General features: G+C 40.7%; 4 protein-coding genes across 4 annotated transcripts; 3 read left to right on the plus strand and 1 right to left on the minus strand.

Annotated features, from left to right (window-relative positions):
- Window positions 1–496: 496 nt before the first annotated feature.
- LOC108245845 lies at window positions 497–6,532 on the plus strand. Its single transcript, XM_025009805.2, has 4 exons — window positions 497–736; window positions 1,656–1,803; window positions 4,410–4,476; window positions 4,571–6,532. The coding sequence occupies exons 1-4, from the start codon at window positions 655–657 to the stop codon at window positions 6,530–6,532; spliced, it is 2,259 nt and encodes a 752-aa protein (XP_024865573.1). The 5' UTR covers window positions 497–654.
- Window positions 6,533–7,002: 470 nt separating this feature from the next.
- Window positions 7,003–10,598, minus strand: srp19 (signal recognition particle 19). Its single transcript, XM_017433061.3, has 5 exons — window positions 10,396–10,598; window positions 9,139–9,214; window positions 8,825–8,896; window positions 8,623–8,731; window positions 7,003–8,095 (listed from the first exon to the last, which is right to left on the minus strand). The coding sequence occupies exons 1-5, from the start codon at window positions 10,431–10,433 to the stop codon at window positions 7,965–7,967; spliced, it is 426 nt and encodes a 141-aa protein (XP_017288550.1). The 5' UTR covers window positions 10,434–10,598; the 3' UTR covers window positions 7,003–7,964.
- Window positions 10,599–10,989: 391 nt separating this feature from the next.
- Window positions 10,990–17,574, plus strand: LOC108245884 (serine/threonine-protein phosphatase 2A catalytic subunit beta isoform). The gene is made up of 8 exons (XM_017433135.3): window positions 10,990–11,361; window positions 13,092–13,130; window positions 14,287–14,457; window positions 15,592–15,765; window positions 15,846–15,935; window positions 16,143–16,304; window positions 16,500–16,618; window positions 17,181–17,574. Exons 1-8 carry the CDS (start codon window positions 11,260–11,262, stop codon window positions 17,251–17,253), a joined length of 930 nt encoding a protein of 309 aa, XP_017288624.1. The 5' UTR covers window positions 10,990–11,259; the 3' UTR covers window positions 17,254–17,574.
- A 2,019-nt stretch (window positions 17,575–19,593) lies between these two features.
- On the plus strand, window positions 19,594–24,935 carry zgc:101664 (uncharacterized protein LOC450064 homolog). Its single transcript, XM_017433065.3, has 3 exons — window positions 19,594–20,027; window positions 20,523–21,139; window positions 22,645–24,935. Exons 2-3 carry the CDS (start codon window positions 20,603–20,605, stop codon window positions 22,846–22,848), a joined length of 741 nt encoding a protein of 246 aa, XP_017288554.1. The 5' UTR covers window positions 19,594–20,027; window positions 20,523–20,602; the 3' UTR covers window positions 22,849–24,935.
- Window positions 24,936–25,422: the final 487 nt, after the last annotated feature.

Below are 25,422 nucleotides of genomic sequence, written 5' to 3' on the forward strand. Positions count from 1 at the left end.
GGACACTTCTGACACAATGCAACACACTCAACTTTTTATCTTCAGCTATTTGTTCTGACTGCTATAAAAACCATTTAATGTAAATTTTAAGCAGCTCTCAAGCTGCCATTTAATCTATTCAAATGAGCTTATCTCCCAGCCGAGCTGGTATTTCACCACGGTGCTTCCAACTCCAGATTCACACTCCGAGGTGTCTTTTCCTCTCCCTGGGTAAGTGTAAGCCCTTGTTTTCTGCTGTATTACATTGTGATCTGACTGTTTCTATACTCGAACACGCCAACTTTTACTTTTCTGTAGTGCAAAGTAACTTTTTAACTTGTGTTTAAAGACAATTTGACAGAATGCCTCAGTTGAATGTGTCCTCCTGACCTGTTTCTGGATGCCTTTCTTTTATGGCAGCACTAAAATAAGTTAAATGCATTTTAAACATTTTTGGACTGTAGTGTTCCTGCTGATTGTCTTTGTAGACCACTTGCTGTTTTAGAAGAAATGTATTTTTTACTTTGTTTAAAATAGAAACAGGTTTTCATGTCAGACTGCATCAAAATAAAAACGTGTTGCTCTAATTTAAGGAAACCTTTCTGAGCCATTAAACTGTTTTCTGTCACATCTGATAAATGTGTCCGTTATTGTGTGTCTGTGTTTGTTTTCAGCATGACGGCAGCACAGAAGGAGAAAATGAAAACTCTTCAGCACCTGCTCCTCGTCAGCCTCCTCATCCTCACAGAGGAGTTTGGTATGAGACTTTCTGAAGTTATGTAAACCTTTGCCCTGTTTTTACTTTATGTGTAAAATATGAAAACGCTGAACATTTTTCCAGCCAGACATCCTCTGGCTGAAATAAAACATCTGTTCACTTTAAACTAAAAAAAGCAGCGGACTGCATTCAGCTGGTCTTTACTAACTTTTACACCTGAATTAAATATTTTTCCTCTAGATTTGTTTTTTCATGCTTCAACTTTTCACTAATTGTATCTAAAACATTTGGGCCAATCTCTTCTGACTTCTCGTTAACAGTTTTCAGCAAATAATCTAATAATTTATTGGCCTCAAACGCATCAACCAAACAAACAAAATGTATTTTTCTAACCTCTTCCAGCTTTTCTCAGGTGAGTTTCTGCTGGTGGAGTTGGGAGAATCATCTTTCCAGTGTCCTTTGTCGTCTACATTCTCCTCATCACTTTGTAGGAATAACTAGTTTCTTTAAACGTGACTAAATTCAATATTTTTATCAAGCTCAACAGAGAGAATTGGAATATTTTTCATCAGTCAGATGTAAATATGAGTAACTTAATTGGCTAAAAAGGCTAAAACATCTAAGAAAAAAGGTTAAACCATCAAAGCAATTCAACTTTATGATGTTATTGTGAACAAAATAAAGTAATTTGTTCAGAATAATGTTACAGTTTAAGCAGATCATCATTGTGGATCTGAAGGCTTCACACAGTCATTCAGCATCACGGGGCGTTCTCACTCAGTTTGGAGCAAAGTTTAAACATTTTTGTGCCTGTTTGGGTTTTTTTTTACACTTAAAGAGATGAAATCTGGTCAAAAAATCCTGGATTCTCTTTGTAAAAGAAAGGATTTAAACTGATAAAGTCTGAGTTTTTTCTGCTCTTCTTTTTCTCAGAAGAAACTCTGTTTTATAATTCCAGAGGTGAAGACAGAGGAGTGGAGGAGCTTCAGTCCTGATGCAGAGGAGTGGAGGAGCTTCAGTCCTGATGTTGGCAGACTCCATCGCCTCCGAGGACCGACTGAACCCAGTTTTCCTCACGGACGACTCCAGAACCGTCCGGACCCCAGGTAGTCCAAACTGGACCCAAAGCTGTTGGTTCAAAGCTGTTAGACCTCGTTTTCATTGGTAATATTTCACTAAAAAGGTTGAAATCTGACTCCAGTAAGAGCGGGTCACAGTCCTGAACTGACTTTACTTTTTATTATGAAACACCTGCTCTGTTGCTTTTGAGAAGAAAATACAAATTTAGGATTGAAAGTCAAAAACTGTCCAAAGTGCAGGTTTTATGTCCTCTGAGGAAAAGATGGCAGAGGTGATTCACTTCCTGTCTGAAAAATGTGGCGCAGAAATGATTTAAATAAACACATGTGGTCATGTTTTCACAGCAACCACGTTCAAGTTCTTGAAACAAATAAAATTGTCAGAGATATGAAAAAAAAGCCTGTGCTCTAAAGATACAACATTTTGATATTTCATGCAGAAGTGATAAAGAGAAGTGTTAAAACTAGAAAAAATGAAGGTTTTGTGAAAACGCAGCGTAATTCTGAGAGCTGAACAACCGCTGAAATTTGTTGAAGAAGCTAAAACTTAGCTGTTAAAGCTAAAAAAAGGCAGAACAAAGGATGAAATCAGCAAAACACAAGCTAGCATGAGCAGAAAAGAGGCTAAAACCTATGGGGCGCCGTTTGTAAACGAGCTTGAGCTCAAAATTCATGCCTAAATTTTGTCACATTTAGCTTCAAACACTGTTTAAAAATGTAGTGTTGATTTTCTGATGTCACTTTTTACAACATTTAGCTAGTTACATGTAAATGTTACAGCTACATGCTAAATCTAAATCTAAATGTTAAATGTTAAATCTAAATGTTATATGTTAAATCTAAATGTTATATGTTAAATATAAATCCTAAATGTTATATCTATATCTAAATGTTGGAACTAAATGTTTAGCTAATATACAAATTTTTAATGCCTGAAACAGGAAGTACCAAAATAAAAGCTTGACACTAGGCTGAAGTTTGCTGAAATACTTTAGTAAACTAAACATTTTACAGTTAGATATTACGTAATATCTGTGTTTATCTTCCACTCATTGGGAAAGCTAGCGGGAGTTTTTATAACAATGTGCCGGGAGTCAGGCGTTCTCCCCCGGTGTGCCGAACGTGAAACGCTCGCCAGCTGTCAGCTGGCGAGCGGAGCAGGCATGTCCGAAAGTGTCAAAACAATATTGTAATAAGGTCATGTACTGATGAACCGAGCAGATATTTGAGACTTTCAAAGCCACATTCTCGCCTAAAAATGTTGTAAAAAGTCATGTTGTGTCACTTAAAACGTAATATAGCAAAATAATTTGTCGGCCGTGCGGGGGCCGGGCGGGGGCCGGGCGGGGGCCGCTGCTCCGCAGAGAGGCTGAGGTTCCAAGGTCCGGGTGCGGACCGAGAGCGGCCGGGCGCGCGGCGCCCCTCGACGTGATCCTCCGCGCACCGCCGTCCTCTGCGCGCTCCTGGGTAACCAGCACCTAGCGCTAGCGGCGGCGGCTAGCTCACCAAATCCCATAATTCATTGCGGGTCCAAACGAAGATTAGAATCCTGGCATGTTGACATCGACTCTCTGTGGTGTTGGTTGTTCTGGGTGAAACAGTCCCCAAGACATACTTTCAAGAATCTGCGGGTCCATTGCCCCTTTAAGCAAAGGGGCAATGGTGGTGAAGAGCGACAAATTATTGTTATTGTTATAAAAACTCCCGCTAGCTTTCCCAATGAGTGGAAGATAAACACCGATATTACGTAATATGTAACTGTAAAATGTTTAGTTTACTAAAGTATTTCAGCAAACTTCAGCCTAGTGTCAAGCTTTTATTTTGGTACTTCCTGTTTCAGGCATTAAAAATTTGCATATTAGCTAAACATTTAGTTCCAACATTTAGATATAGATATAACATTTAGGATTTAGATTTAACATATAACATTTAGATTTAATAGCATTTAGATTTATATTTAGCATTTAGCTGTAACATTTACATGTAACTAGCTAAATGTTGTAAAAAGTGACATCAGAAAATCAACACTACATTTTTAAAAAGTGTTTGAAGCTAAATGTGACAAAATTTAGGCATGAATTTTGAGCACAAGCTCCTTTACAAACGGCGCCCCCTAAAAACCAGCAGAACAGAAGCTAAAAGCACAAGAACACCAGCTAAAATCTAAAAACAATAGGTAAAAGCTAAAAGGAGCATATTAAGACAAATACAGAGCCATAAAGTCGATTTTAAAGAGAACAAGCTTTTAAAAGGAACTGAGCAGATCTCAGTTTGTTTCTGTGGGAAGCTGTCTTGAAAATATTTTGTAAATTAAAAACAAACAAACAAACAAACAAAAGAAGTCATAGCACCCCTCCCCTGAATGAGATGAACATGCAGCTAATTCTGCTAATGCTAATTTCAGCTGAAAGCTAATGTTCTGCTAAATGGAGCCAGGCTTTTGCTGTTTTTAACTTTTAGTTAGTTGCTTTTAGCATTTAGCAAGTTTTTGCTACTTTTAAGTTCTAGCTAGCATTTTGCTACCTTTAGCTTTCAGCTTCTCTGGCAAGTTTCAGCAAAGTCCTTCAGAGGTCAGGGTTCACAATGCAGCTTTTTTAGTTGCTTGTCATTCTAACATGTTCCCGTTTCGTCAGGCTCGACCAGAACCCCCTGAGTCGTCAGGATGGAAACTTCACAGCTTCCATCTCAGAAAAGCAGCAGGTGAGGAAGGGGCTGTTTAAAGCGTATCTGCTGAGTCAAACAAAGTTGGAAGAAACTGTCAGAGCTTAACATCCTCTAATTGTTTATTTTACAGAATTTTGACGCCATCTGGACAAATGCTGAGAATCATCAGATGGAGGAAAAGTTACCAACTTCCTCAGAGATCTCCCGTTACCTGAAACTAAACCTTCTGGACACAAATAAAAAGTCAATGAATGAAAGAATTAGACAGGATTACAGAAGCGGTCCGCAGTATCCTGGGTCCAGAAGCCCACAAAGAGCAGCCGATCCCATCCCACAGTTTGACCATCAGCAGATCCTCATGTTACAAGACGACCCCGTGGTCCAATCAGCTGCTGCTTATCTTCACGACAAACATCCATCAGTTAGTTCGCTCCATGTTCTCCAGAAGAACCACACGCCTGAACAGGTTAAAGGTGAAGCAGCGGCTCTGTCAGAAAACAGCAGCCTGGTTCTGGTGGGTCACGGAGCCAGAGATACTTCAGGACAGATGAGAATATCAGGGTTCACCTACAGAGACGTGGCCAGGATCATCGGAAGCTGCTCCAGGACGGCTCATCGGATCAGAACAACTACACTTGTGGCCTGTGACGTGGGATCAGATGAACAGTTTGTAGAAGATCTGCTGCAGAAGCTCCATGAAGCCGGCATCCAGACCGAGTTACACCTGTGGAAAACTGTAGTCCAGGTCACAGAGAGCGGACAGATCATCAGTCAGGAAGTGTCTCCAGATGGACCACAGTGGAGACATGAAGACTCTACCAAGAAGGTGGTGGTGACCGTCGGGAGGAACGGAGAGGTGACAAGAAGAACCCAGTCGGCCTGGAAAGGAGAGGCGGTTTTTACCAACAGCACCAACTTTCTAAAACCTCCTACAGATCGTCAGAACTACAGAAACTGCTGGCCAGCAGAACCGAGAACATTTATTGACCCAGAAATTGGTAGATACATCGACCAAAACAAAGTGGAGCAAATAAAAGAAGCTTTTAAGATTCTTGAAAGTCTGTCTTGGGGACTGTTTCACCCAGAACAACCAACACCACAGAGAGTCGATGTCAACATGCCAGGACACTTTATATTAAGACAAAGATCAGGAAGTGGAAATAATATCAAATTCACATGGATAAATGAGGAGCAAAAAGTAAAAGACGAACTTAGCAAGTGTTTCGTGATCAATTCAGGAAGAGACATCAGGAACATCATCCGTCACTACGCCAAGGATGGAGAAAATGGAGACACATACCTGATGGTCAACAGCTGGATATTTCTGATTGATCATTTAAATCTGTACGTGTTTCCTGCTGGGAAACTGCTTGTAGGTGAGGAGGATCCGCAGCAATTAAGGGAAATGATTGAAAGCCAGGGAGAAGGGAGTGAAAGTTACAGAAGTCTTCAAGGAAATATTCAAGGAAATGACAGGAAGAGTTATGGTTTTTATGTGAAAAATATTTTTCAGGGACAACCTGTGAGCAGAAAACTCCCTGCAACTGAACCTGAGCGCAGCAAATTCCTTCGGACTGAATTCTTTTATACCTGGTATTTCACCGCCTCGTGTATCGCCGAATCTGCCAGAAACTTCCGGACTTTTCCTCTGGTTCTTATGGCTCTGTGGATGGATGACAACCATATTGAAGGGAGACCAGATTTTTGGTTTAATCAACATTCGATGGCCCGAGGAGGCAGCTGGATTAACAAAAGCAGCCGAGGATTCAGTGGCTCTGCAGATCAAGGAAACATAGACAACCTCAAGGAAGTCCTTGAACGAGAAGAGACCAACTTCAGCAAATGGAAGAATGCTGGGAATGAATTTGAAAGAATGGCTGAGATTGCAACAGAGTATAATGTTGTAAGTAACTTTGTAGCAGACTGCGAAAATTTTAAAAACACAGCAATGCCTTACCAAAAAACTGAAACAGCATCTGGAAATGAACCTTCAGCATCTGGAAATGAACCTTCAGCATCTGGAAAGAAACCTTCAGCATCTGGAAAGAAACCTTCAGCATCTGGAAAGAAACCTTCAGCATCTGGAACATAAAACGACCGATTGAAGGAACGCCCTCATTGACCACTCACTGCTTCTCCCTGTTCCTCTTCTCCCCTGTGCTCCCTCCCTGCTCGTCTCTGCTCCTCCCTGCTCCTCCCTCTGCTCCTTCTGTTCCTCTGCTCCTCCCTCTGGTCCTCCTGCTCCTCTCTGCTCCTACCTGCTCCTCCCTCTGCTCCTTCTCTCCCAGGTGATTAAACTCCTCTCTGCTCCCTCCCTGCTCCTCCTCTGCTCCCTCCTCTGCCAATTATAATTCACAGAAATAAGTCTAATTACAAAATAACCCATTTACAATAACTTTGCAGTTGCTTAAAAGAAATGGCTTACATTCTTATTTCTTTCTTTGAATTATTTAATCTTTTAAATGTTTCAGAGGAGCAAAGTTCCTGTAACCTTTTCTGTTTCTGCATCATAATAAAGAATCATTTAATGAAGCTTTGACTTGTTCTTTGAATGACTAATTCTTACCTGTGTGAAAAGATTTATTTTAAAACTGAAAGATCTTTATCCAGATTTGAACAGGAAGTTGGATTTTATTTGTTTTCATACAGAGACCGCCAGCAGCTGAAAGAAATAAAATAATGACGTGTCGTGTGTTGGAGCCACATTAAGCTGCTGATTCTGGTTATTTCAGCTGATTTTCAGATCTTCAGAGGTTTAATAAACATCGTCTTCCTGTTGGTGGACTTTAAGCTCCTCCCTCTGGTTTGAATAAAATCAGGAAAGCAGCTGAACATCCACCTCCACCTGCAGCATGTCGGGGATGACTCTCAGCTACTACCACAGCAGCTGTGGATGTTCTCCACCTCCCTGCTGACCTTTGTCACCTCAGATCTGATCTGAAAATGACCTCAGAGCTTCATAAGACTCATTTCGAAAACAGAGTTTTTATCAGAAGGAAACAGCTGCAGAAGTAAATTAAATGTTTCATCGTGAAACAACTAATCCTAAAAGTCATGAAACCAACTCTTCTCCCCTCGTCACGCTGTGTTAAAAGACAAAAACAGAAATAAGTTGGACGCTGACCTAACAGACAACGGGACAGTCACTGGTTCACAAACAAGAACAGAGAAACCAACTTTTCTAAAGTTTATATAAAGTTTTTATTACTAACATTAATCTGAACGTCCTGCTGCTGCTGACGGGTTCAAACTAAACGAGAAACAAACCATTTAATGTTCTTCTTTAGAAACAGGGACGTTAATAAAATGTTGAGGAAAAAGGATCGGCCTCTTTATCATCAACACTTCTCAGAACTTAAATTCTCCTGAAGAAAAACATTAAATTTATAATATCAGCTGGAAATAAAGACTATTTAACACAGATGTTTTTACTGAGGCAATCTACAGAAAATCCTGTGGAGAAGAAACCTTCAGGATTTGATTCAGTCCAACGCTCGTCTTTAGTTTGGATCATCTTAACGAGTTTATTTCTTCTTCTTCTTGCTCTTCTTGCCTCCCTCTCCCTGCTGGGAGCTGGTGTCGCCTCCTCCGCTCTTCTGGGTCCGAGTCTTCAGTTTGGGAATCATCTCAGCGACGTAGAACATCACATCTTTACCTGACGAAACACAAACATCCAAACTTTCAACATGAGCCTCAATGGAACAGCTGAGTGATTTTAAACAGAAAGAGTTCAGAGGATCTTCCTCCACAGAGCAGAACATCATGAAACCAGAGAGTCTGGAGGAATTTCTGTGATGCAGCTGTGAAGCACGGCAGTGGAAGAGTCATGGTGAAGGATTTTATTTTTAAAGATATGCAACCAAACAGCTAAAACCTGCAAACATCTGGAACTAAAAGAAAAAGAACAATCATGAAATCCTTCAAGAACACTGGATGAATTTCAGGGATCCAGTCTGAGCTGGACCGATCCCTCCGACGGAACCACACTAAGAACCGACCAGGGAGAACTTCATGAAACCTTTGTCGGGTTCTGCAGTCCAGAGTTGCATTCCTAAATATCACTGATGTTGAGAAAAGTAAGAATCTGTTTAAGGTGATCATTAAATCCCTAATCTGTCTGTGTTCTTCCTGAATGTTCTCTGTGTTCACAGCTGGTGTTTCTCATGTTTCTCCTGAACTTACGGGATGTGAATTTGTCCTGGCAGAGGCTGCCGTCGGCCTGCTTTAACTGAACTCTGACCCGGCCTCTGAACTGGACGTCCCTGTTCCACTCCCTGGGGTGCATCTTGTTCTGAAACACACAACAAAAACACAGCCCAACATGATCGCCGCTGCGTCTGGAATCCCCGACGAGGATTCACAGAGCTTCACCTTCAGGTCTTACCTCCACGTAGACGTTCATCCCTGCAGCTGTCAGAACATCTCGGATCTCAGGGCAGGACGGGTTCTCCACCGCCTGAACACACACACATCATTTTCTCCAACAGGCCAAAACATTCATGAATAAATGAGATTCTGCTGGTGTGACCTGAGCTTTAATCACAGCCTGTTTGAACACAAACCAGCTACACTTTCTGTCCATTTCACTGAGACATTCCTTCCTTTTTAACCTGTCTGTGTCTAAAGAGCAACAAAAGCAGCAGAAAGATGCCTAAACTCATTTCAGATCATGAGATAAAGGCATGAAGAACATTTCACCTTCTCCGAGGGGATCCTGCGTCCTTCAGCGAGTGTCTTCTTGCTGTTGATGTAGACGGGATAGAGGCAGATAAACCTGGAAGACACGGCAGATAAATGAAGCTGTGCTTTACAGCAACGACTGGCATTTATTCATCTGCTGGGTTCTGAAAAGGTTCTCAGATTAGCCGCGTTTCTTTAAAATTCAGCTTTCCCTCTGAGGTCCGTAAAGTCTCTGTGTAACTCTGTAATGTGTAAAGTTATCTGATTTTAGTTGCAAAGATATGAATGTTTCTTATTTTCTATAAAAACACAGCTGCAGAAACATCCCAGTAAAAACAAAACATCCTTAAACTTTGACAATGAAAATCACTAAGATTAATAATTTTAAACCAGCTAATGTTTAGATATTTAATCTTATATATTTCGAATAATCAGTTAAACTTAAGACTGTCACAAAATTAAATCTTTTCAACTTTTCTTCGCAAATTTCTTCAAATTCTATCCAAAGAGAACATAGTTTTGATCTTTTTATCCATACATGTTGTTAAAACAACAATCTGTGCTAAATATTTTCTGTTTGTTGATAAATAATTTAAGCTTAGCTTCTACTTGCGTTTTATAAAAACAACTTTAATATTTAAAATAAAACTAAAAACTTTTAGGATTGTCTTCAATGAATGACTCAGAATTTGCACAAACTTATTTGTTTTCTTTTAAAGTTTATTTTATTGTTTATTTAAAAGCAATTTCAGGAGAGGGCATTTAAAGGTTTTCAAATATGAAAAAGAGGATTGTTTGTAGCATCATAACAGAATAATTTGAACCTTTAAAACTCAAAATAAATTTTCTGAGACTGACTTTGATTTAACCATTGTCCCTTTTATTTAGATTCAACTTATAACAGTTACCAGTTTCATAAAATATATCTCCATATTAGAGTGTCTAAAAACAGATTTTTTTGTTTCACGGTGTAAAAGACAATAAATCGAAGCAGAAATCAACAAGCTCAACTTACACGTCATGCTTATACCAACACAGACAGGCAAACCTCATGTAAAAAATACTAAACCTTTTTATTATCTTGGCGATAAAATCCAAGTGTATATAAGCCGAATTTCAGAGTGGCTTTTCTACATTGATATGGTTTCAGCAGAAGCGATTATTTAGCATTTAAAACGTTGTGTTGTCTTTATTTCTCATAAACGCATCAAGAGCTAAACAGAGGTTCGCCTGAGCGAAGAGTTAGCCTGTTAGCTTTAGCTTAGCTGAACTTACCTCTCTTTGTCGGCGGGGTTTTCAGTAAGATGAGCCATAAATGAAGTTAATACTGTGGTAAATCTACCAAAAGTTTGGTCTAAGGTGTTAAATTAAACTGTTAAAGTATATATGTTGTTATTTTTCCATTGCATATCAGCTGCGGTTAACACAAGGCAGAATGAGTGTAAAATCTTCTTCTTTTAACCTTTAGGCGGATCCCTGTGTTCATACTGCCACCTACCGGCGCCCTGTGGTAATACACCAATTTATTTATTTTTATTTTTTATCTTTAAACATCTCAAGACCATAAACATTAATACCTACGAAACCCCGAAAGGAAAAAAAGTATTATTGCATTTTCTCGTAGTGATGTTTGAGTTTGAGCTCTGAAACAGCCAATGTCCCACCACCCAAAAGAGCTACAGATCCAATGTGTCGCCCTAATTTTATATAGTTTGCTTAATGTGTGGATTGGCAGCCAGGTCAGCTAAATATCTAATGAAACAAATGGATCAAAATAAATAAGACCTCATTAAGTGAATTTGCTTCTTGTAGTTCCTCATCTTCCCGCTTGGTGTCGCGCCTGCGCACTGCTGAAATGCCCGGATGTTATTGCAGCTAGCTCTTTTAGCCTCTGCGACGCCGCTTCGTTCTGCCGCAGCGGAGACTTTCGATCTTTTCGACTCCCTTGGCTCATTTAAACTGGTTTTAATGTCGGTAACCTAATCTTGATAGTTTATCATGACAGAAGTTATTTAAAAGGTTCGTTATTTTTAGGTCTACACGGTGTTTTTCCGACCGGACTGGATCGGGTTAACAATACGACAAGCTAAACGGCTGAATCAGTTCGAGTTGAGTTTTTTTTTTTTTAGCACAGCTGAAATGGAAGACAAATCTTTTACTAAAGAATTAGACCAATGGATCGAACAGCTCAACGAGTGCAAACAGCTAACGGAAAACCAAGTCAGGACTCTTTGTGAAAAGGTAGGAGCTTTCATCTTCATTCCGCTGACCTCGATTTTAGTGCGGCCTTGCTCGCCTGAGCGGCTCTGGCTAATTTCTGGAAATTAAGTAACGACCGGGTAGGTTTTTCTTGCCCGGTTTTTGAGCAGTCATCCACAGTTTGTCCATGTTTATCAGCACACTGAAGATAAGTAAGTGTTACTCACCTGTTTTTTTTATTTTTAGACCCCAGGATAAGTTTAGTCAGTGAGGGCGGGTTTCAGACGTCATTAGAGCACCGACAGGCCGAGAATTCGCACCGTATGTAACCAGAAAATAGATGCAGCCCCCGGCTGTTACCATCCATTTTTTAACCCGACTTTATTTTGCTCAGTCCCAATAGTTGATCAATACAACGAATAATGTGATCTTTTCATTTATCTAGGGATTAGGTTGACTCTGTATATGTGCAGTTATTTGCACCGCACCCTTTATTGATCAATCGTTTCAGTGCATAGACTTGTCCGGCCTCCAGTCATTAGACGGCACCGCAGGTTTGCTGCTGCATGTATGAAATGTGCTCCGTTGCTTTTCTGCTTCAGGACTCTGTGATAAACTTTAAAATAAATGACTGCAGGCTGGATTGAGACCGGATGAACGGAAATAAACAGATCAGCAGAATCCTGGAAATGACTTCAAACTCAAAATGTTTAGGGTTCTGTGGACTTAGTCTGTATGCATACTGTCGTTTAAAGAAGAATAATGTGTATTTTTGTCAGATTGTGTTCTCCACAGGCTGTAGACAGAGAACCTGAGGCTGTTATTAGTAACAAAATGTGTTTTTTGACACCATGCTGTGGTGGTAAAGTCCTGCAGCTTTAGTTGGGATATCTCTGGAGAAGTTTTCCTGCTGATTTTAGGGCAAACATTGAGTCCAAATTAAAGTCAGGCTTCCACGTGGAGCTTTCTGACATGTAGATCACTAAATATATTAAATTAAGAGCTCTTTTGTATTTAAAATCCTTTAAACAACTCGTGTTCACATTAGTTTGTTTCTCACATTAAATCTCCACAAATAAACTGTAGACTAATAACTTTATCTTTGTTAAAGTCTGCAGGATTATTGGCACAAAGTTTAGTATTTTATGGTTTTATTACTGCAGAATCATTTTTCACTTCTGAAAAAAGGTTTTTATTGCTTCTGACAATCAGAAAGTTGGTTTTGCTTTGAAAGTGTTCTTCAGTTTGGCAACAAGAACCTGTTGTTTGTTTTTGTTCTGTTGTTTACTCTCCGGGTCACAGGGCGGTTTGTTGGTTCCTGAAGTTTGGGTCAGAACCCGTCCGTACCAAATGTGACCTGAGACTTCAGATCATCTCCAGAAATCAAACTCCTGATGTCTTTTATTTCAGTTTCATGGTTTGTGGCCATCCTGCTGCCTGACTTTAACAGAGTTATTAAACGGCTGATAGTTGTTCTACTGTTTAAATGGTTCCAGGTGGGAGAACCCTAAAACATGCCTGGATCTGTAGACAAAATAACAACATATAAAATGTACAGCATGAAATTAAACAACCAAACGGGTGAAAAGTCAGGTGTTATAAACCTGCAGGAGTTCTTTCTGTCAGCTGGGAGAAGTTCTGTCCTTTAAAAAGTTTCTGAGGAGGAATGAGTTAAAAGTATTTAAACACTAAACGAGTCTCAGAATAAACAGACTGAAGGCTGAAACTGTGGCTTCTGAAGTTGAATAAATCTTCGGTTTGTTTTTCTTTAGGCAAAGGAGATCCTGACCAAGGAGTCCAACGTCCAGGAGGTGAGTTTTTAGTTATTTTAACACAGAGACATTTTTCTCAACATCACATAAAGAAGAGTTTGAACAGGTGGGAAAGTGAGAAAGCTGTCAGGTAATAAAAGCTATATAAAAATAAAAAAACATTAATTTAACCAAGCAGCTCAGAAAGGGTGAATTATGTAGATAAACTAAAACTAAGATCAAGAAACAAAGTCTGAATTTCTGTTTATTTCGATAGTTTCTGGTTTGAGGAACGTTTTCTGTTTGTATCTGAGGTTATTCAGGTTTGTCTCACCATCTGCCCAGGTGTTCATGGACAAAAGTCCTGATGTCTAAAGATGCTCCTTTCTTTAAATTAAGACAAGAAAAATGGATTTGACCTGATTTAGATCTGTTTAAAGTTCTGCGGCACAGATAAATTCATTACATGTTAAAATAAAAAGCCTTTGTTAAATAAATAAATCTTGTTTTTGTCCCTAAATGTTTTGGGTTTCTGCGAGTTTAGCCGCCCGAACTGCTGCAGGTAAAGGTTGTTTTCTCTCAGCACCAACCAGGTGTGGAGGGAACAGGTCGTTCTGCTCTGTGGCCTGAAGCTCAAACAGAAACGGGTCGGTTCTGTCAAACTGACAAGGTCGGCACATCTGGAGTCAGATCAATAAATCGACCGTTGGCGCACCGGGACAGAAGTCTGATTAAATGTTCTGAGTTCAAAGTCGCTTCACATACAGATGTTTTCCAAAATAAGAGCCAGAAAAGACGGATGCTATGATAAAATAAGAGCTTTTATTGAACAAGCAGAATGCATCTGTGATCCACAGTCAGTGAAGACTTTAAACAGATTAATTTCATTAGTTTTTTTATTTTATAGGAACGTGGAAACATTGTGTTTTTGGCTCAACCATCGGCCCTCAGCTCTGCCATTAAAAAAAAAAAAAAAAAAAAAAGATTTTAGAAAATAACATTTGATTCTGAGTTTCTCATATTTCTGATGAAGCTGTTTTCTCTAATTGAAGTCTAACTCTTGAAAATGTCTAAAAATACAAACCTGAAGGAAGCTATTTATGTGACACCCAAACAGGAAGTAGAGTTAAAATAAGAGGCATTTCTTCTGTGCGACTCGCTGCTGCTGCTGTATCTGTCAGATGTGACCGTTTGGCGGTGTGACCTTTGCCCTCAGGTGCGATGCCCGGTGACGGTGTGCGGAGACGTCCACGGTCAGTTCCACGACCTGATGGAGCTCTTCAAGATCGGAGGGAAGTCTCCCGACACCAACTACCTGTTCATGGGAGACTACGTTGATAGAGGCTACTACTCCGTGGAGACGGTCACTCTGCTCGTCACGTTAAAGGTGAGCGCCTCGGGGAGGGGGCGGGGCTGGGGGCGGAGGGAAATGAACAACCTGATCCGCAAACATGAAGTGAGATTCAGCTGTAAGTCGAACCCAGGGAAACTCAACACTGTCTTAACTTAACACTGTCTTTCATCACATTCTGGTGCTTCAGATCAAATCCTTTTAAACAGCTGATCGTTGAGTTTCTGATCAAATTTACTTGGTTTAACTGTCAGGAAACATTTAAACCCTGGTTCAATCAAAGCTTTAAATAATTATTAAATTAAAGATAATTAAATTTTCCTTTGAAGCTTGAGGCGGTGAATCTGCTCCTGAGATGTTGGTCCAATCGAGTTTACCTTAAATACAGTCAAACATGGAGGACAGGTTCTTCAACAGGTTCTTCTTTGGAACTGCTGTTGAATGAGCAGCAGACATGTTTCTGTTTAACTCTGAGTGTGTGCGTGTCGCTCTGAGTGTGTGTGTGTAATTCACTCAGACTCAGTATGAGTCTGACTCTGGGTGAAGCCAAACAGCAGCTCCTGGTCCGTTCGGAGGTTAGAAACTGAAGGAAGTGGCTCGTCTTCGCTCAGCCTGTGTGTTTATAGATTTATGTTTTCTTGTGTAATGAAGGCTTGTGAGAACATGAATCTGTGCCGTTTCTCAGCCGACAGGACTGTTTGTTCTGCAGCAGATCAGAGACGAGTTCACTGAAAATGATTCTTTAATCTGCTTTAAAGACGGCTGGGGTGTATTTTTATATTTAATGTTTAACAATCAGCTGATCCTTCTCTGAAATGTTGACTGTTTTCACTTGACTCAGGTGTTTTGGATCAGCTGATGGCTGCAGAAAATGCAGAGTCATGTTAATCCGAGTGGCCTCAGGTTTTCATGGTCTTAAAGATCTCTGCTGATTGTTTGTAAAGAAAGGAATCAGAACAAAGATCAACAGTGGAGGAGTTCAGATTCGTCTTTTGATTAAATTAAAAATGACACAAAGTAAAGCCAGTCGAGTCGGTTCCAACATGAAATGTTTTATCAGTGAACAATAAAATTATTATTGCTTCATATTCGATAAATGTGTTTAGTTTTGCTCAAATAAGTCCCTTTCTGCCTCCTTCACAATAAAAGAGAGATGTTTGTTTGGTTCAGGTCCGTTTCCCGGAGCGAATCACCATCCTGCGAGGGAACCACGAGTCGCGGCAGATCACACAGGTTTACGGCTTCTACGACGAGTGCCTGAGGAAATACGGTAACGCCAACGTCTGGAAGTACTTCACAGACCTGTTCGACTACCTGCCGCTCACCGCGCTGGTCGACGGGCAGGTGGGTCAGCCACCGGGAGGACGCCATCTTTACCTGGCTTACGCTGACATGTTTATAACTCCAGCCTGCTCTGGTTTCAGATCTTCTGTCTCCACGGAGGCTTGTCTCCTTCCATAGACACCCTGGATCACATACGAGCTCTGGACCGCTTGCAAGAAGTCCCACACGAGGTACGACAAGTTTTCTCATCGTTGCTTCCACCTGTGACTTTCACTAAAAGTATACGTGGTTAAAAACATTTCCATGCTGGGAATGAACAGCAGCTCCATCGTTTCTTCCTGATTTGGTTTATTTTGCTCTGTAAACCTGGTGAAACTCGCCGTTCCCTCATGAAACGACTCGATGTGTAAAACAAACGCCTGTTACCTGTCCATCAGGGCCCCATGTGCGACCTGCTGTGGTCCGATCCTGACGACCGCGGTGGGTGGGGCATCTCCCCCCGAGGTGCCGGCTACACCTTCGGACAGGACATCTCTGAAACCTTCAACCACGCCAACGGCCTCACGCTGGTGTCCCGCGCCCATCAGCTGGTCATGGAGGTAAGCCTCACAGGGACAACGGGTCGAGAGGTGGACACCGTGTCCACGATAAATAACACGCGTTTAAAAAGAGAACGCATGAAAAACAAGTAAATCAAACCGTCCAATCAGAGGGCGGATAGTTTTAACGAGCTGTAGCCTCCGCTAGGGTGGACCTGGTACCTGAAGAGCTTCTGACTGGTTTCTGTTTCTCAGGGCTACAACTGGGGCCATGACAAGAACGTGGTGACCATCTTTAGTGCTCCAAACTACTGCTATCGCTGTGGAAACCAGGCGGCCATCATGGAACTGGACGACACTCTGAAATACTCTTTGTGAGTAAACGGGTCGAGAGTTATTGTGTTTAAAGGTCGAGCCCGTCGCTGTTCCTCGCTGTCACGCTGCAAAAATACAGAATCAACTAATATTTATGAGTCGTGGGGTTTGGCTTAAATTAAGAAAAGACAAAATGTTAATTAAAGTTGTTTCTGTTTAAACAGTTTTAGGGTTTAATATTCTGAATTTTAGGACTTAAAAAGTCCATATTTTTATTTACGTCTTAAAGTTGTCTGTTGATTTGTTGCTGCTTTCATCAGTTTTTTACTGAATGTGCTGTCGGTTTTCATTGGTTCTGTGGGTCTGTAGTTCTGTCTGAGGGTTTCAGATGGAACAGAACTACAACTGCCATCATGCATCAGTGCCTTCAGGAGGACTTTCTGTTGAAACAAACCTTAGTCTTTAAAAGTGAAACTCGCTGAAACCCTGAATTTATTTCTGATAGTTTATTTCCTCCTGAAAGCTGCTGTGCTGAACATCCGCCATCTTCTCTGCAGCCTTTATTGTGACATCATCACTCTAACAGGAAGTGGTCACTGATGAACCTTTCTCTCTCCACAGCCTGCAGTTTGACCCCGCCCCCCGCCGTGGCGAGCCTCACGTGACCAGACGCACTCCTGACTACTTCCTGTGAATGTCCCGACCCTGTCAGTCAACCACAAAGCTCCGCCCCCTCCCTCACAATCACACCCCCTCCCCCTTCTCATTTTGGATGGAAAGAAGTTAATATTGATGATGATGATGTTTGTGTACCAGGGAGACAAACGATTGGCTGAATTTCAGATTTTATGAGAACTAAGCGACGTCCTCTCTACAGTCGTGTTGTCGATATGCTGTCATTAATGCTGTGCTCCTGGAGACAAGATGACACGTAAACTGATCTGTTTTAGGTTTTCTTTTTCTTTCTTACATGTCTGGAAAAAACGAGATAATAAAACTACCGACGTGGACCAAATGTGCCATATTCTGATCCTTTTACAACACGCCAGGTTTTCTGTTCCTTTTTCTTTTTTAAGACCACACTATAACCCAAACCGTCACCACACCACACATCTGATGGCAAATGTGCTTTTTTTTTTTTTTTTCTTTTTTCTGTTGCAAGATCGTTTTAAAAGATAAAAACAATTTAAAAACTAGGACAAAAAAGTTGCTTCAAGTAGTACAGCTGTCAGTTTTCGGTGTCCAGGCTGCAGCCGGTGGTCATCTCAGCAAGTATATTACTGTAATTTGATCCAAGACAACAGACGTATGAAATAAAATGTCTTATTGACAAAAACCCTGGGAGCGGTCTCTTTTCTTCAGCTGCAGGCGTTCTGTCCTCCTCACTGAGTGTGATTTCAGTGTTTTAAAACCTCAGTAATTCTAAGAACCTCGAGGCTTTAAGGAAACAAACTTTTTCACCCGGGGAGAAAGTCCTGAACCTTTCAGAATGAGTTCACGATGCTAATCTGTGTTTTTTTTCCAGTTTTACTGGATTGTTCAGAGATGACAGTCGGAACCATTTTAGAAAACAACGTTTGCTCTTTTGCAGTTTTGCAAGAATGTTGTGGACGACTCTCAGCTGCTTCTGCATCAAATTTAGTAAATTTAAAGCTGTTAAAATATGCAATCTTTTCAGTGTTGGGTTTAAATTTTTATTCTTTTAACAAAATCACTGCATCATTAAATGGTTATTTGATTTAAACTCTGGATTTTTGTAAAAACTTATTATAAAACAGCAAATATTCCTCTTTGTTTACAACTTGTAACAAAACCCGATTCTGCTGATTTTCCTCATTTAAAGTTAATTTAGTTTCTGTAGGTGTTCTCAGGACCCCTCACTCATTGTTTGCAGCCCACGGTGGGGTCCTGATCCCAACTTTAGGACCCCTGGATCCATTTGGGTCTAATTTGACCTTCTGGCTCAGGTATTTCATTCTCAGATGTTCTTCAGGTCAGATGTCCAAAGATGATTCAGGTTTGAGCTGTTTGGTTCTGAGGCTCAGTTCAGTCAGCTGACCTCACCTGATTCAGGTGCGTCATTAAAGTTCAGAGAGTCTGAGCTCTGATCTGTGATCTGTGATCTCTGCTCTCTGCGCTCCGGCGCTGAGAAACTAAGACTCATCGGTTGGCAGTTAGTAAACGTTTAAATAACAAAGCAGCAGATTATTTAAGCACCATAAGAAACAATGCAGACTGAAAACATCTGGAGAAGAACCTCTAACTGAAGCACAGAGGTGGAAGTATTATGGTTTGGCGTTGAAGCCTGAGTTGTTTTTGTCTTCATGTGGCCCGACGATGATGAAGACTGAATGTGTGTCTTGTCTCCGTCACCAGAACAGCTCAGATGAATTAAACACATTTCCTTTGGCTAATTGTAGCTGTCTCTGCAGTTTCTCTTTTTTTATTCAAGTTATTTATTTTTCTGTTTTTGTGATTACTTTGATATTCCCCAGTTTTGTAAATTTATATTTTTGCCAAAACTGGCAACAATATCATGTTTTTTATTGTTGTAATTGTGAGAAGTTATATATAAATCCCTGTGCATATCCCTATTATCGTTCCCTCCAGTAACTATATTATCAGATGATTTATTGTTGTACTTATTGAACATACATGTAGGTTTAAGTACACATACAGTTGTTTTTTGGATTATTTATTTAAGTGTTACATGTCTGGGTGGGCCAGCTGTGTAGTTTGGACTCAGGTGTTCAGCTGATGTTTACAGTAAAGAAATGTTTCTCCTCAGGATGATTCCTGTTTGTTTCTGATGAAAACATGTTTCCCTTCAGATCTGATTCTCTGCGGTCCAGCTGATGATGATGAGCTCTGCTGAGGTTCTGTTTGTCTTCAGAGCTGCTCCCTGCACTCATTTGGTTTCTGTCCTCAGGTTTGAGTTTTATTCCAACACAAATCACTGAAGAGCTTCCGTTTCAACATTTCCGGTCCGGTGCTGCCCCCTTCATGGTATTTCGGAGAATTCAGCTTCTCTCTGCTTCAACCATCATAAAGGCTTCAGATGCTTAAAGGTTTACCTTTTACCTAATAACACCAGTGAAGGCTTTAACCTCTTAAGCAGCTTCAATGAAACTTAAACAGACTTCTTTAAATGGCTCCTTAATGTTTGTAACCCGGAAAAACCCCAGTTTTTACGCGACAACATTTTTCTTCCGGCATGACCCTTAAGGGCCTCCGTACTGCTGATGATGATGTCTCCGGTTACTTTCCAGCTGTTTTTAAGGTTATCCATCGAAGATTGTGGTCATAAAATTTACAATTTTTTTCTTATCTTGCGTTTTTATATGAATGAAACTCGCAGACGTGAAAATTAACTGAATATTTTGAAGTTCTGTCAAATATCGCGAGAGTTTTCGAGACGTGCGCTCCGGGCTAAGGCGACTGTACTTCGACAGTTTGGACCGTTCGGAGGTTTGTGTCGTTAATTAGAACATTAAATATGTCTGTTTTGTTTCTGTAACTGAAATATAAACTGTTGATTTACCTTTTGTTTGTTTACAGAACACGTCGGTCTTGTTTATTGGTCAGAAACTTGTTGTTGACGTGTTAGCATCAAGCTAAAAACATTAGCTTCTGCCTGAGTTTATCATATTAACAGGTCTTTGTTTGTTGTTTACATTTAAAGAAAAGAGTAAAAGCAGGAATGTTGAAGAATGTGTTACAGATTTTATTTTTTAAAATGTTTTGACTGATAGTTAAAGTTCCTTATATTAAGAAGAAAAGTCGAAAAAATTGGAGAGACAGCAAGCTCAATTTGTGGCACTGGCATGTAGTAGTGTAAAATTGTTCATTTTAGAAGCCGGAATCACAGTTTTCTTACTTATTTTTCTATATTTATCTAGCTCTTAAAGCAGAGGACTTTAAATCTAGACATTTAAAGGAACATATGTTTGTATGATTCCACAGACTGGACTGATATCATGAGGACTATGATGAAGAGGAGGAGGAAGCTGGTCCCATCAGGCCTCTGACTGCTGAACGTCTGGATGGAGGATGTGATTCTTCATTATCAGCCTGGATCAGCAGATGGGCTCAGCTCTCTGTTACAGACGACAGAGAGGCTCCTGGAGCCTTTCACCCGCCGGCCTCCCCCGGTCTTCAAGCCCTGGTTCCCCACCTCTCCAGGAGACCACCGGCTGCCCCTCAGACCCGCCAAACCTGCTCCTCGTATCACCTCCGCAGCCGATCTCCTCACAGTGACGACGTGTCAGACAGAAAACAAACCACAGAGAGACATCAGCGCCGGCTCGGCAGCTGAAGTTTACAGAGCCTGTGCAGAAAGTCCTCCTGAAAAAACAGAGAGAGAAACCACAGCACCTTCACCGACAACACAGCCTCAGACAGACACAGATGTGTCCCCCGTCAGACGGTCCTGGAGCGTCTTCACGCAGAGACGAGTTCTGCTGCAGAGCTCACTGTCTCTGTCCAAACGGTTCCGACACGTGGTGTCCGTCCAGGGCCTCCACCTCCGCCAGAGGGCCAAGTGGGTGATCACCGAGGACAACTGCAGGGACATCGAAAAGGTTGGTCACACTGTTTGTGCCAACAGCTGCTTTAAATGACCGAAATGATGAACAGAAACTCCACTTTTTAAAGCTTAAAGTTTTACTTATCAGGAGATAATAAAATCTCATTTGGTCTTCCTCGGGTCTAAAAAGAGGAAAATCCAAACTCAGACAACAACATGAATAATCAGTTATTCAACAAATTAATATGCAACAACTGGCTTAATTCCACATATGTTTTTGCAACATTTTTACCAAGTTGTTAAAGTTTTACTTCCTTTAAATGATGTCTTCAGTTTGTGTCCCTGTCCTCAGCTGGGAGGGGACGTATTTGACCGGCAGAGTATCGTCTAACAGCCTGAAAGGCAAAGAGACAAACTTTAAAGATGTCATCCAGGAGCATGACGCAGAATGTAACACTTGTTGCTTTTAAAGAAGATTTAATAAATGGATTAATAATGAGACTAATTACACGACATACAAACTGATCCCTGAAAATAAAACCAGCTCCGTCCTGAACCACTGTCTGTTCAGAGTTAACTCAAACTCCTGAGGATCAGTTGATTCCAGAGAAAACAAAGATTTACGGCGTCTCAAACACTCTGCAGGTAAACCAGGAGGACGACAGAGAGCAGGACAGGTGTGTGACCCACCTGTTAAAGACTTCTTATCCAGCAGTCACACTCTGAGCACAGCTGCAGCTTTTAGAGTTTAACATCTGGAAACAGCTGGGCTGAACCTGAAAGCTGACGGCACGACTCGTGGTTTGTTTTTGTGTTTTTCTGCTGGGATCGTGGATCTTTATCTCAGCCTCCATCCTTCGGCTCATTTTTCCACTGACTTCAGTCATTTAACTCAACAGCTCCTCAGGTTTAACTCCAGGGACGACAGCGGAACAGAAACAATAAGAGTGTGTGTGTGTGTGTGTGTGTGTGTGTGTGTGTGTGTTTAGCTCTGACGGAGCCTGGTGATTAATTAATTAATTAATGCTGAAAAAGTCTGAATGTCCCAGATTTTCTCAGAGACAAACATAAAATCTTTATGTTGCTGGTTTTGATGAAACCAACAGGTTCAGACTTATAAACTTTCTATTTTTTATCATCATATAAAACAAACCCAACTTTTAAAAAAGTTATCAACAAATATTTGATCATCAGATAAGCTGCTTATGAATTTTATTACAGTTAATATTTACTTTTTTACCTATTTAAAGATAATCTTTCAATGTGTAAGTCAAACTGCTAATTTTAAATCTAGTATTTTTCTGTAAGGATAATTAAAATTAGAGCTGCAGGCCTGAATTTATTCTATTTTAGTAAAGTTTTAAACCACATGTTGGTGTTCTTTTTAAAGATGCTGAAGAACATCAACAACATTATTTAATAAATGAATTTAGTTGTGTATCTGGAAACATCTGTGAAGTTTTCCTTTGGAGTAAAACTTGATTGTGGTTGTGAAAAGTCTGTTTTAGTATATAAATGTCAGTATTCCACTGCTCACCTGGGGTCCCTCCTCCTCTCCAGGTGTGGCGCTCTCTGAGCCGCTCCGTCCGGAGCTCCAGCCTGCCGACGTGTAACGCCAACATCCAGAGGGAGCGGGCGGAGATCTGGGTGTTCTGTGACGTTCTGTACTCGGAGCAGGTGGGGCGTTTCCTGAAGGACGAGCTGCAGCTGTCGGGGAGGATCAGCCTGTCGGTCCATAAACTGGGAAACATCTTCAGCTTGTAGAGAAACTCCAGCTGGAAACACGCTGATTAATCTGACGGCTTTCACTCAACTTCAGATGTTTGAGCTCGTTTGGTTTTTGTGGCGTAATGAGGAGCGGAGCCTGAAGGGGGCAGGAAAGACCAATCCTGACAGTTTGTTTACAGAGTTTTATTATTTTTAGTGTTAAATTCAACTTTTTGTGTTCTTCCAACAGAAATGATCCTGTTGTTTAACTGAAGAACATTTAACTTATTTATATGTAGGTTGATGCACTGAAAGAGAAATATGCTGGAACTGCAGCACAACCACTAAGCTAACCAGGAGAGAGTTTGTGCCACCATCTTGGAAGGTGCTACATGGACGTTCTGCCAGCATGGCAGCAGGCCTTAAATATCTAAGGAAAAACTAAACTCAGCCAAGGAGCTCAATAATTTGTCATTAATTGTTATAATAATCAGAACCTAAACTTCAAAGAATGTTGTTTTATTTATCTGTTTTTTTTCCTCTGGAAATAATAGTCTAATAGATTGTATTAATGCACCGGGGGTCGTCGCTCTCGAGACTATTCTGCTGTGATTACTGTAAAACAGGAGGGTCAGGATGTACCAGCTAACTGAAAACATAACATCAATATTAGTAACATAATGTCCTAAATATTAGCTATTAGTCTACAAAATTAAAGGGTAAATTAAAGCTATTTATGTGTGTTTTTAGACTGAAGAGACAGCAGACAGGACACATATTGTGTTAATTTGTGGCTTCAACTTGTAAACAGTGCAAAGAGAGCACCAAACAGGATGGCTGACCTGAATCTCACCTCGTGCTGGTAATGATCATTCCAGTGTATTTCTCTTTAATGTATGCTGTCTTTTTTTAAAAACATTTTTTTTAAAAAGACAAGAGGAGCTGGCTTTATGAAAACACACGACTGTCTTCCTTGTTTCGGTTGTGTAGAGGAAGTGCTGCTGGTTTATTTATGAGGCTGTGCTGAGTGAATAAATTATCTATTATCTGTGTTAATGAATTCCAGCTGCAGTGGTTTAAACTGTTGACCTACTTCAGAGCTAAGACGTTCCTCAGAACTTCATCAGGCAGGAACCCACTCCTATACGTTAGGTTTAGATCTGAAGACCCAGCAAATATTCCTGATTTCAGTTTCTCTGACCCGTCTCCTCAGAATGTGAGGGAGCTGTGTGTTTTGGGTCTTTGCAGATGTGTTCAGGAGGCCGCTGTCGTCAGGTTCTGCTGGGGGTGGAACGTAGAACCTGAGATTAAGGTGTGTGAGCTGGATTTGTCACATTACTTTTTAATTAGAAGCTGCTCATGTTCCAACAGGTATCGGCTGCACGGCAGACGTCACTCATCTGCTGAGACCGACAGAACCAGACAGAACCCAAAAGGTTTTCCTAAACAAAGAAACTGGATTTTTCTGTTCTGTAGCTGAAGACGTTTTGCTTCCCATCTGGGACGCTGTCACCGTTTAAAGCTGGAGAGTGTAGCGTTCTGAGTTCAAACCGTTTGAATCTGTCGTGTTCTGGATGACAGAATCTACACCAGAAACTAGGCAGAACGCCTCAGATCATTTATGTTCTCTTTTTTTATTGGAGTGAAACCCAGATGTGACGTCAGTGGTTCTGTTCAGTCTCTGTTTCACACCATATTCACAGCTATAAAGTTTACCCAGAAAACCACGGGAACTGGATAAACGGGACGTACAGAAACGTGTAGAGAAGTGATTTTAAAGTTTAAAGCCATCTTAAATTTGTCTTTTTCTGGTTTAAGCCAAAGCTAACTGGAAACAGTCAACCCTTCAGACTGAAACTGGAGCTGAATCAGCAACATATAAAAACCCTTTAGCCTCATTTTTAATCACTTTTCCTTTTTAAAGTGGAAACATTTTACATGACAAACAATTCAGCATATCTAAAAACATTTATTCTTTATGTGCATACATATTGTTAAAACTGAACTGTATAACTGTTTATGATCTGTTTTACTATTAATAAAATTTGAACGATGTTTACTTTTTAATGTTTTTATGGATTTGATACCAAATGTTTGTGTTTTTTGCTCTCTGATGTAAATAAAAGTTTTGTATTTTTGATAAATGGCGTGTTCCCTGATAGACGACTGGACATACGGCCGTGCATGTGATGTGCATTGTGTCCTGGAAAAGCTGCAGCAGCAGCAGCCACATGATTTGGGAGTCACCCAGCTTTTCACACACAGACACACACACACACACACACTCACCCACACACACAGCCGTTTCAGAGCCTCTGCTTCTATGAGAGCTGAGTGAATGAGGACAGCATGAATTCCCCCACACTCTCCTTTGTTGCTATGGAAACCTGCCCTGACAATCCTGCATTAATATCTAGGTTACCGGATGTGACGTCAGTGCCCTGCCTCCCTCTTGATCTTGAATCTATTTTTATTCCATTTTTATGCAACAGTTGTGAAAAGATAATTAATGCATTCACCTTATATATCAAGACTGATTGTACCGTCTCATCTCAAAAGTTCATTTGATTGTGTTTTGAGTACTTTCATCACATCTCCGCCCTTGTTTTATTTTGAAAGTCCAGTCGGAAT

The sequence above is a fragment of the Kryptolebias marmoratus genome, linkage group LG1, assembly GCF_001649575.2.
Source record: "Kryptolebias marmoratus isolate JLee-2015 linkage group LG1, ASM164957v2, whole genome shotgun sequence".
Classification (NCBI taxonomy): domain Eukaryota; kingdom Metazoa; phylum Chordata; class Actinopteri; order Cyprinodontiformes; family Rivulidae; genus Kryptolebias; species Kryptolebias marmoratus.

Bases quoted from the DNA above. Each gene is read 5' to 3' on its own strand.
- LOC108245884 (XM_017433135.3), top strand. From the start codon at position 11,260: ATGGAAGACAAATCTTTTACTAAAGAATTAGACCAATGGATCGAACAG. The intron at 14,458-15,591 runs GTGAGCGCCTCG...TGTTTGGTTCAG, and splicing joins CTCTGCTCGTCACGTTAAAG to GTCCGTTTCCCGGAGCGAAT. The intron at 15,936-16,142 runs GTACGACAAGTT...CCTGTCCATCAG, and splicing joins TGCAAGAAGTCCCACACGAG to GGCCCCATGTGCGACCTGCT.
- zgc:101664 (XM_017433065.3), top strand. From the start codon at position 20,603: ATGGAGGATGTGATTCTTCATTATCAGCCTGGATCAGCAGATGGGCTC. The intron at 21,140-22,644 runs GTTGGTCACACT...CCTCCTCTCCAG, and splicing joins ACTGCAGGGACATCGAAAAG to GTGTGGCGCTCTCTGAGCCG.
- srp19 (XM_017433061.3), bottom strand. From the start codon at position 10,433: ATGGCTCATCTTACTGAAAACCCCGCCGACAAAGAGAG. The intron at 8,732-8,824 runs GTAAGACCTGAA...TGTGTGTTTCAG, and splicing joins GGATGAACGTCTACGTGGAG to AACAAGATGCACCCCAGGGA. The intron at 8,096-8,622 runs GTAAGTTCAGGA...GTGTTTCGTCAG, and splicing joins CCAGGACAAATTCACATCCC to GTAAAGATGTGATGTTCTAC.
- LOC108245845 (XM_025009805.2), top strand. From the start codon at position 655: ATGACGGCAGCACAGAAGGAGAAAATGAAAACTCTTCAGCACCTGCTC. The intron at 737-1,655 runs GTATGAGACTTT...TTATAATTCCAG, and splicing joins CATCCTCACAGAGGAGTTTG to AGGTGAAGACAGAGGAGTGG. The intron at 1,804-4,409 runs GTAGTCCAAACT...CCGTTTCGTCAG, and splicing joins CAGAACCGTCCGGACCCCAG to GCTCGACCAGAACCCCCTGA.